The 12,055-nt window shown below is 42.5% G+C and overlaps 1 protein-coding gene across 1 annotated transcript in view; it reads left to right on the forward strand.

Moving 5' to 3' along the window:
* auh (AU RNA binding protein/enoyl-CoA hydratase) overlaps positions 1–12,055 on the forward strand; it is a 348,073-nt gene that overhangs the window by 317,629 nt on the left and 18,389 nt on the right. The window contains exon 8 of the mRNA XM_038804728.1: positions 830–880. Coding sequence (XP_038660656.1) covers positions 830–880 — 51 coding nt within the window. The remainder of the gene's footprint in view (positions 1–829; positions 881–12,055) is intronic.

Genomic DNA, 12,055 nt, shown 5'->3' on the forward strand with positions numbered 1-12,055 from the left:
CATGCGGAACCCAACTTCTAATCATTGCCCTTGTTAATCTTGTGCCAAGTTTTGTTTGACTACACTCCTGTGAAGCGCCTTGGGACATTTGCTGAAGTTAAAAGTGCGATATAAACACAAGCTCTTGTTATTGCCATGCCTCTAGGTAACTCACTACCTGCATTTCGGTTTACTTCAATACTTCTGCCCATGTTTGTGTGGGTCTCACCCCCACAACCCAAAATATGTGAAGGATAGATAGATTGGCCACGCTAAATTGCCCCTTAATTTAAAAAAAAGTTTTATTTCAATCCATATGGTACAAATAGAAATACAAATAGAAATAGCTGCTCTTTTTTTCTATTTTATGCATTGCATTAGTTACTTTGTGTGGAATGATAAAGACTGAGGTTTCTAATCTTTTGTGTGTTATATATTTCCCATTATTTATTTTCTGTGTCATCATTCAATGACAGGGCAAAGAGCAAGAGATCACGCTGTAAAACATATTCCTTCCTATTAGGCCCTAGAATTGCAGGTTGTTAGATAATTCATTAGCATTTGGGAAAGCTTAAATGTTTAAATATCAGGAACTTGCTACTCATTTCTGTAAGTGCCATTCACTTGCTCCTTAAACTGACAAGTATATGTCAAAACAGAAACAGCTGTTCTCTTTCTAATAAGACGAATTTCATTAGTTATATAGGGTGGAATGATAAAGATTGAGCTTTATTATGTATGTTATCATTATATATTTATTTATTTATGGATACCTAGTAATGTGCTAATATACTATATCTGTGTTCTACGTTTCTTGAAATAATTTAACAGTCTCATGATTTCTTACCAGGGGCCTATTGCAGTGAGATTAGCAAAACTAGCTATCAACCGAGGAATGGAGGTAAATCTTGTTTTACTTTGTCTATTGCTGGTATGCTAAACTGTTCCTTGTAATTTGATTCAACAGCAGGTGTTATTTAAAATCAATTATTCTCAGATTCTCAATCACTCTACACATGCTACCCTTGCTATTTAGAGCTAGATTTACCAACCCGCTTGATAACTACTGTGACTTTTGGGAGTGTTCCTTGTCATTTCACTTGTGTAATGCTGGCGCGAAGGTGAACCCCCCTGCGCATGCGCGGGTATGACGTCAGCAGCCGCTGACGCTCCCGCGCATGTGCGCACCCGCGCCAGCTGGCGGAGTCCCTTCGGCCCAGGCTGGAGCGGCGCCAAGGCCTTCCACGTCGGCCGGCGGAGTGCAAACCACTCCGTTGCCGGCCTAGCCCTGAAGGTGCGGAGGATTCCCGCCCCATATTTTCATATTACATTTAATACACCAAAATTAGACATAGATAAAGCATCTTATTCTTAGATGCAAAACCCTTAGGCCCAAAGGGTAACCCACATTTCATCATAATATGTAAAGATTTTCTTTGGTAAATTATTTAGTGTATGTCTTTTTCACAGACGCTTGTATTCGATGCACATCAAGTACAGTTCAGTAATCACATCACAGTTGATACTAGAAAACGAGCCATGGGCTGGATTCTCCAATTCTGAGACGAAGTGCTGATGCCGGCATGGAAATGGTGGCATTATAGGATCGAAAAAAATAGCACAAAACGGCCACCGATCCTCCATGGTGGGAGGCCAGCAGGCACGCAGTGTAGAGCACCCGGCTCGAGCTGCGAATCGGGCAGGAGAATTGCCGGGTCCATGGCCACGCATGCGCAGGCAGCGGCCTGCAGCGGCTGTGCAGTGCAACATTGTGCCGGCGGCGTGTGGATCTGGCCTGCCAAATAGTGACCCCCTTTGGGCAGGCTCGCCACCCCCGGACCCCCCCCCCACCAGTGCTCCCAGCCCCCGCTAAAGCCCCCCCTGCCCGTGGATCGACTCTCTCCCCCCCCCCCCCCCCCCCACCCCGACTGTGGCGGCGCAGGACTTAGTCCGCAGCCGCCACCTCGAGTCCCTGGAAATAAATAGCATGTGTGACCGACGCCATCGGGAACTTGAGTATCAGGGGGAGGACCTTGGGTAATGTTTTTGAGGGGGCGGAGCATTGCAAAAGCGGCGCCGCCCCCGATTGCGACGCCAACGTGGATTCTCCAGCCGATTGCGATTTCAACGTTGGAAACTGGAGAATCCCGCCCTACGTCTTTATTAGATTAGTGCCTGCTGTTTCTGAATTCATGACGATATAATAGTTAACAAACCAGTTAAATATTTGTCAGGAATCTGCATCACAAACAACCCTGAATAGAAAAAAATAACCCTCCAGGGCAACTGCTGGAAAATTGATTTTGAATGAACTTACTGCTTCTAAGGGCAATTTTTACATTTAAGTCATTACACTCTCGCAAAAGCATAATTTGAACTTCACTGAAACAAGCCTACAAACTATGCCTGCCTGACGTACATACAGTGTATTAACAGTGTACCATCTTATTCAAGCAGGATACCAGAGATTTATTAGAACAAGCATTTGTGACCATTTACAGAAGATTATGAGGAGAGATTGAGTGGACTGGGACTATACTCATTGGAATTTAGAAGGATGAGGAGGGATCTTATAGAAACATATAAAATTATGAAGGGAATAGATAGGATCGATGCGGGCAGGTTGTTTCCACTGGCGGGTGAAAGCAGAACTAGGGGACATAGCCTCAAAATAAGGGGAAGTAGATTTAGGACTGAGCTTAGGAGGAATTTCTTCACCCAAAGGGTTGTGAATCTGGAATTCCTTGCCCAGTGAAGCAGTTGAGGCTCTTTCATTAAATGTTTTTAAAGTAAAGATAGATAGTTTTTTGAAGAATAAAGGGATTAAGGGTTATGGTGTTCGGGCCAGAAAGTGGAGCTGAGTCCACAAAAGATCAGCCATGATCTCATTGAATGGCGGAGCAGGCTCGAGGGGCCAGATGGCCTACTCCTGCACCTAGTTCTTATGTTCTTATGTTAATAACTTTGACTGAAAGGTATCCGGAATTCAAAGCTCAATTTAAATTAACTAACTGTCATCTTTCCATACATTTCTTCAGAATGGCACAATTATGTTCCAGCAATTATATTTCAGACAGAAGTTGCAGGGCATAAAAGGTTGACGTTTGATTATCAATTCAAGTCCCATCTATTATGCTGCCTTGTGAATGTTAGCTTTGTTAACCTTGGAGTCAAGAGAGTGGTTGACCCAGGGGGTTAACATTGTACTTTTATCTCTGGGTGCCAATATTGAATCTATAATAATTTAATTTGTATACAAGCTCGTGGTCAGCATAGTGACAAAATTGTTTCTAATTGGCTATTCTGCATTAGGCCACAAGCATTCGTGGTGCACAAAAGGGTTAAAAAGGAAATCAATTCTTCCAAATTGTATGACGTAGAGTGGAGGAAGCTTTACTCATTGAATTGTCTTGTCCCTGAACGAGCGGCATTCAGTGCCAAAAGCATTATTTTCCTTGGTGTACGGATACATTTAAATAAAGCACCGTTGTGGATCTCTGTGGAGTTTACAATTTCTCCCCATGTCTACATGGGTTTCATCCGGGTGTTCTGGTTTCCTACCACAATCCAAAGTTGTGCAGGTTAGGTGAATTGGCCATGCTAAATTGCCCCTTAGTGTCCAAAGGTTCGCTGGGGTTACAGGGATAAAGTAGAGGTGTGGGCTTAAGTGGGGTGCTCTTTCAAGGGCCAATGTAGACTCGGTGGGACGAATAGCTGCACTGTAAATTCTATAATTTCTGATCCCAATAATAAACTGGACATTGAGAGCATGATAATTGGGCTTGTCAGTTCTAAAAAGAAATGAAATGAAATGCATCTTTTACATGTCCGGCGCGGAAACTGGCCATCTGGCAGCACAGTAGCATGGTGGTTAGCATAAATGCTTCACAGCTCCAGGGTCCCAGGTTCGATTCCCGGCTGGTCACTGTCTGTGTGGAGTCTGCACGTCCTCCCCGTGTGTGCGTGGGTTTCCTCCGGGTGCTCCTGTTTCCTCCCACAGTTCAAAGATGTGCGGGTTAGGTGGATTGGCCATGCTAAATTGCCCGCAGTGTTCTAAAAAGTAAGGTTAAGGGGGGGGTTGTTGGGTTACGGGTATAGGGTGGATACGTGGGTTTGAGTAGGGTGATCATTGCTCGGCACAACATCGAGGGCCGAAGGGCCTGTTCTGTGCTGTACTGTTCTATGTTCTATGGCCACACTGGTCCATGCCAGTGTTTGTGCTCCACACCTGTCTCTCACCTGTTTAAATAGCTTCCCCTTAAATGTACTATAGTATCTGCCACAACTATTCCTTGTGGCGACAAGTTCCACTTATAATCAATTTTTAGGTTGCTGCGCACAGAGTTTGTTGGCTTTATTGGATGAGATTTTCCTGCTCTGTTCGCCACCAGGATTGTCTCTGCTCCCACCCAGCTTTTGGCTGGGCAGCCAGATCTCCAGCAACAGGTCCCACCATGATGGGGCCAGAAAATCCTAGTTGACCATGATCAAAGTGTTTTAATGCGTAAATTAGTATATTTTCATATGCTCAGGGTGTTTTTTCTATGTTTTAAATGATTCCAGCAGCAAGCCTTTTTATTAGCAGACATGTGCCCGTTTATTAGCAGAAGGTTTAAACATGACCTCTTGCACACACTATCTCACACACACACAAATTAGTTACAAATGAAGAAAAAGAAACAATGCAATTACAATCTGGGATTATTTTGGTCTCTTTCATAGTAGTCTTGTTTTAGATGATTTGATGCTTTAGCTGAAATGGAATTCTTGTAAAAGCAGGGGATTTTCAGTAATCTATGAAGCGTCTTGTTGTGGAGTTAGCAGGAGCTCAGCGCTTAGATGAACTTAAGGGTGGAACAGGTTGGTGGGAGAGTCCTTCTCCCACTTTCAAGGTATAGTTGTACATTACTTTGGATGTGTAATAGTCTTGCAATTGCTTTAATGGCTTAGATCAGGGGTGGGCAAACTTTTCCGTGCAAGGGCCACATTCAGAAATTCACAATTCACAAAGGGCCACATAGTATATTAAGTAAAATAATTACTTCACCCGGTTATGATTCTGGGCGCCTCATATAGAACATAGAACAGTGCAGCACAGAACAGGCCCTTCGGCCCTCGACGTTGTGCCGAGCAATGATCATCCTACTCAAGTCAACGTATCCACCCTATACCAGTAAGTAACCCAACAGCCCCCCCCATTAACCTTAAAAAAATTAAAAAAAAAAAAAAAAAAAAAATTTTTAATATTTTTTTTAATGACTTGGAGGGCCGCAGAAATACCTTTGGCGGGCCGCATGCGGCCCGCGGGCCGTAGTTTGCCCACCCCTGGCTTAGATGGTGTTTCTGATGGTATCTGTTTCAGACCAGCTTCTGTTGTTATAATTTAAAAGCAGGTAATAAACTGCCTTACCCACGTAACCTGTTACAAGTCCAAAGTCTTTTTCCAAATAAGGTAATGGGATAGACTGGGAAAGATTTTGTTGTGGTTCTTCACACTCTTGAGAGTTTAAGACAGCTAAGGTCCTTGTATTTGTGTGAGGTTCATCACACAAGGTTGATGAGATCCCTTTCATATTCATCTAACACCCATAAGTTTCAACGTCCCTATTAACCATGATCCTTTTTTATTCGTTCATGGGGTGTGGGTGTTGCTGGCTGGGCCAACATTTATTGCCCATCCCTGAGGGCATTAAAGAGTCAACCACATTGCCGTGGGTTTGGAGTCATATGTAGGCCAGACCAAGATTTCCTTCCCTTAAGGGCATTTGTGAACGACTTAGGTTTTTACAACAATCGACAATAGTTTCATGGCCATCATTAGACTTTTAAGGCGGGATTCTCCCGAATCCGCGCGATGGCCCGACGCCAGCATAAAAAATGGCGCGAGCGACTCCGGCATAGGGCCAACCGGAAGTTGCGGAATTCTCCACACATCCAGGGGCTGGGCCGGCACCGGAGGGATTGGTGCCACGCCAGCCGGCGCCGAAGGGACTGCGCAGACCGGCCGGCATATTCTAGCGCATGCCAACGGGGGTCTTCTCCGCGCTGGCCATGGTGGAGCTGTTACGGTAGGAAGAAGTGCCCCCAAGGCACAGGCCCGCCCTCAGATCGGTGGGCCCCGATCACGAACCAGGCCACCGTGGAGCTGCCCCTGGGGTCGGATCCGGCGGGGGTCTGAGAATCCTGCCCTTAATTACAGATTTTTATTAAATTCAAATTCCACCAACTGTCCTGACGGGATTTGAACTCGGATCCCCAGAGCATTACCCTGGATCTCTGGATTACTAGTCATTGACTAGTTTGTTGACAGACCATCCTTAGCAAAAGGAATGTGTGAATTTCACAAGTGGCTGTGATTGTCCATATTTTCATTTGATATTTGCTCATGTTTCAAGACTGTTTGTAATTGGATACTGTCAAATCACATGATATGTTACAGCCACTGGAAACAGTTTTTGGTATCCACGTTTTAAAAATATAACTTTAGGGTTTGTATTATCATCATGCCTGTACTGGGCATGATAAGATAAAGAATTGACTGTTATATTCATGGCCCTAGTTTTTCTCCCTCACAAATGAAAACACCTCTTCTACGTTTACCCAAAACCTTTCATAATCCTAACAAACGCTAACAGATCATCTGACAGAATATATCCCAGCCTGTTTGATAGTTTCTGCTGTGTATAAGTTCTCATAGGAGTATCATAGAATCCTTATAGTGCAGAAGGAGACCATTTGGCCCATCGAGTCTGCACCAACCTTTCAAATGACCACCCTACCTAGGTCCAATTCCCCTCCCTATTACTGCCACCCCAGCCTAAGGGGCAATTTGGCATGGCCAATCCACCTAACTTGCATATCTTTGGACTGTGAGGGGAAACCGGACCACCCGGAGGAAACCCACGCAAACTCCATACGGTTACCCAAGGTCGGAATCGAACCCGGGTCCCTGGCGCTGCGAGGCAGCAATGCTGTGCCACCGTGACACGCCTCTCAATTCTGGTAATATTTAATACAATTTCAAATCAGGGCAGGAAATGATATAAAGAGAGGGAAAAAAATTGGATTGAGAAGTGAAAGAGAAAAAGTGAGAAAATTTTTTTTTATTCACAGCATTAAAATCTGTAGGAATGAGACGAAACAATTCTATCGTAATTAAATTTCAGTGCCAGGGAAGTTGTTTTGAGATAATTAAGACCTACCAAACCCGAAAGGAATAATTAGACTGGAATAAATATGCCTTTACTTTTTCTGGTAAATTTTATCTGCATCTATGAGTTAAGTAAAGAACCTTTCTCTGTTCAATTTATTTGAATTCCTAGCTGGTAGAGTGCTGTTAGCCGTACTGTTATTTTACTACAATATACAGTCTGTTAACTGTTAGTTCATTTATAAGCTAGATGGTGAACTAGGAAACCAGAACCAATCTTTTTATTTAGTACCATATTTATTCCCGTACCAGCCTCCCCGGACAGGCGCCGGAATGTGGCGACTAGGGGCTTTTCACAGTAACTTCATTGAAGCCTACTCGTGACAATAAAGCGATTTTCATTTTCATTTTCATTTTCATTTACAATATGCAACATTATATAGGCTACCACCTACCTCGCCAACACCCAGTGCTCCAGACATCTCTCTTTATATGTGCTCAAGACAATTAATCAATCCATTTCCTCCACCTCTTTATCCATAACCTTAACAATACAATTAACATAACATTAATATTATCTTTCCTGTAAATGGCATTTAGGTAACTACTCTAAAGTCCCCGAAAACCTATTACATCTCCGTTTTTAAATATGAGAATTAAATTAGCCAACTGTAAGCCCACTGGCACTATTCCACTTTCTAATCCATCTGGAAAGTTTTATTAATCTATCGATGATTTCCCTTCCTTAAATCTTCTTTGATCTCTTCTGATGTCATGTCTGCCATCTTAGTCCCCCCGAGTCCCCCTGGCAGCTAACTATTTAATATTTTGCCATTTTGCTATCATTAACTTTGTTATTTTTGGCAACTTTGATCAGTAGATAGCAGCTGCAAGCGTTTATACAGGTTAAATTAAATTTTAATGGATAAATTATAAATTTGAATCATAGAATTTACAGTGCAGAAAGAGACCTTCGGCCCATCGAGTCTGCACCAGACCTCCACTCTATCTCCATAACCCAGTGACCTCACCTAACCTTTTTAGACACTAAGGCGCAATTTAGCATGACCAATCCACCAAACTAGCACACCTTTGGACTGTGGGAGGAAACGGGAGCACCCGGAGGAAACCCATGCAGACCTGGGTAGAACGTGCAGATTCCGCACAGTTTAGTGACCCAAGCCAGAAATCAAACCTGGGACCCTGGAGCTGTGCTAACCACTGTGCTACTGTGCCGCTGAAGTTGAGATTTAAAAGTCGGAATTTCAACTCTCAAGGATCGGTGGATTGGTTGCGGCTGGGAAGGTAAAACTAAAATTCTCAAATTCAATCCCAACACACCTCAATTTCCAGCGTGAACGGGTGCTTCTGGCCGAGGATGTTGATTATGATCATATGTGGCCACTGTCACCATTGGAGACACAAAATCTGGACAGAATTTAATTAGGCAATCAAGTTGAAATTGGATATTCTGATCCGCTAAATTTTATACTGCGTTTCACACATGTGATTTCCCCTCAACCCGACACCACAGCTTGGAAACCTACCTATGTGTTAATACCAGATAATGGTACTTGATAATGTCAAGTAATTGGTTTTTCAATTCTGTAAAGGTATAATTTATTCTGGTGAGTGGAATTTTCCAGCCCATATCCAGATTGATAATGGAAGTAACATTCACGTCAGGAATAGAAATATTTTCAATATCCAATCATGGGGAAAAAACCATGAAAATATCAATGAATATTAGTCATTTTTATTACTGTTTCCTACATATTTAAAAATGTGTATTTGGGCTGGCTTGCATAGAAGCAGAGTGCTACTTGTTAGTAGTGACTACCTTAGAAATTGAAGAAATGCTTTGATGCCTGAATCCTGTCACAATAAATGGACCTTATTATAGCCTGAAGAATGTATTTTTGTTGTATAAGACTAATAAATGATCCCTGAGATATTAAGTTTAAAATAAAATCAGCATTTTAAATGTAAACAGCAAATCCTGAAAACACACATGATCTGTTGAGAGAAAAGCATGTGTTTAATGCTTTAGATCGATGATCCTTTATTATAACCAATTTAAATATTTATGCAACAGGTAGGAAAAGTTCAGGTTTCTGAAAAACAGCCTGTGAACCAGTATAAAAGGAAGTAAACACCAAAACCCCAATTTCTGATGCAGCACCTTTGCTTTAAAATCTTTGCTGGGAGCCTGTAACCACATGCACCAGTCTTGGCTGCACCCTAAATCCAGATTAAATCCGACAAAAAGCTGATGTTCTGTGGGAATATGAAACTATGCTACCAGAATGCGTGAGCCTCATTTTGGATTCAGTTTTGATTTAAATTAAATAATGAGCAGAATTCCCAGCTGTAAGCAAGGGACCACCCACTGTGTGCTGCAAACACTTTGTGGAGTCTAACCTGCTTAAGCAGGCCTCTTAACTATATGTTTATGGGAAATGTTTTGTCTTGTGCTTTATGTTCAATGTTGCACAGTTTTGCCTCAGACATTAGTTTTTTGTTTGAGGTTTTGCCATTTTACTGGGCACTGGTATTTATGAATTTTTGTGGGCTTTTGCTGCTAATGCTTTCCTTCAGTATCTGTACTTTTTTGTATTAAAATAGCACTGTACAATGTGCTGAATGGATTGTTTGCCTAGTCGAAAATGTATTACATTCTTCAGACAAGAAAGAAGAGTCATTAGGAACCACCAATGCAGATGTAACAATACCTAAGGTGTTCTGCCTGAACCCATCATAACCCTTGGAACTGCAATTATAAACTCCTCCACCTATACCATGACACGTGAAAAGAGGCTATTCTTCATTGCATCTGTTTTACAAACCACATTTCTACCATCTGCTGCATCGAAATAGAGAAAACAGGAGCAGGAGGAGGCTATTCGGCCTTTCGAGCCTGCTTCGCCATTCATTATGATTACGGCTGATCGTCCAACTCAGTAGCTTGATCTCCCCCCCCCTATATCCTTTGATCCCCTTTGCCCCAAATGCTATATCTAACTGCTTCTTGAAAACATACAATATTTTGTCCTCAACTACCTTGTGTGGTAGCGGATTCCATGTGCTCACCACTCTCTGGGTGAAGAGATTTCTCCTAATCTCAGTCTTAAATGGTCTACCCCGTATCCGCAGATTGTGACCCCTGGTTCTGAATACCCCACCTTCGGGAACATCCTTCTTGCATCTACCCTGTCTGGTCCTTTTATATAGTATAACGTGACAATGCCAGAAATGAGGAAGATAGCTATTTCTGTGAAATAGAAAGTGACCATAGTGTTAAACTTCTGGATTTATTTTCACCACCAAAAGGATTTGGTAATACAGTACATTTAAGTAGTGTATTTCAAATTAGTGGAACAACATGGTTTAAAAGTTCTCCACACTGTTGTATGTTACAGTCACTGAAACAAAGAGGAGCTTCTGTTAATGAGTCAGTCATTGCCCAGAGACAGTAGTTAATTTGTTATTTCAGGCATCCCACAAACATGCACACATATCACAGTTAGGATTACCTACTCATTTGCTGCGAGCATGGGTGCCTGCTAAGAATCCACTTTTATGGTGGAGGAGTGAAAGGGAGGGTATAAAAATTATTGAGATGCCTGTTGGTTAATCATTGAACCGAGAGGTTGGAGGACAGTCCACCCACTTCCTATGCTCCAAAGGATCAAAAGGAATGAAGAATACCCCATTCATGTTCATTTAGGATTGTATACTGAGGTCTAGGTTGTGTATTTTAAGACAGGATATGAGGGAAGGAGTTGGCATTAAGTAAAGGTTAGTGGCTCCAAAATTTGGCAATACAGCCCAGAAGTTTCAGTGCTCTCCGGGTGCCACTTTAGTACAAAATGAAGTCCTCAACACTTCTGATCATTGGTGGCAGCTGTCTATCAATTGACAGCTGCCAAATCAAGGATGATTTCTACTCAGATTTGCAGGTTTCTGTCATGAGTCTTCATGTGACTGAACAGGCTGATCCTTGACCTACAAACCTTTGGACTCGTGAGGCAGGACATTCCACAAGATAATAGGATCTAGTGTAACCTGCACCTAATGCCAACTTGGTTGTCCTTTAGGGAAGGAAATTTGCTGCTCTTACCTGGTCTGGCCTACATGTGACTCCAAATGCACAGTAACATTTTGACTTATAAATACCCTCTAAAAGTCACTCAGTTCAAGGGCAATTATGGATGGGCAACAAATGCTGGCCGAACCAAAGGAGCGCTCATATCCTGTGAGTTAAATAAACCTTCTATTTTGGATATTGCTGTTTTAGTTCTCTCTTAAACACGCACAAAACACCCCCACAACCCCTACCTCAACAATCCTATTTAAATGGATTATCATCAACTCTCAGGCTAGTTGCTGCTCACTTTCTACTGGCTCTGCTTGAGTTTGTGAAAGTGGGTGATTGAGGAATTGCTTACAGTTGGTGAAATCTGCACCAAATTGGTGTTGGGAAGGCTTTCGCTGTTCTCTAAGCAGACCACTTTCTCAGTATTGGTTGCCATAGTAACTGTCCACCTTGGGCTGTAGCATCAGAACAAGATTGTGCAGAGGCAGCAAATAAGAAGACAAGTTCTTCTGGGAGGAGGAGGGAGAGGAGAAGGACTCTCTCAGTGGAAGGTCTTATCAACTTAGCAGGAGCATTTTCTTATATCTACCAAAGCCAGAAGTCAAGTCTACGTTTTCTGTGATTCAGAATTCTGCTAGTTCTTGGAATCAGACCTTCAGCTCAAAGCAGGGTGAGGAGGCTTCTGTGGATGATCATGGCCCAGAATTTATACAAGCTGTGATACTTCCATCACTCATCTGCACAAACCAATCACACACATATCATTTGAGAAATACTGCCATAAGAAATATCACTGAGATGATTGGAGTGCTGAAACAAAGGCTTGTTGT

This window comes from Scyliorhinus canicula, chromosome 8 (genome assembly GCF_902713615.1).
Source record: "Scyliorhinus canicula chromosome 8, sScyCan1.1, whole genome shotgun sequence".
Taxonomy (NCBI): Eukaryota; Metazoa; Chordata; class Chondrichthyes; order Carcharhiniformes; family Scyliorhinidae; genus Scyliorhinus; species Scyliorhinus canicula.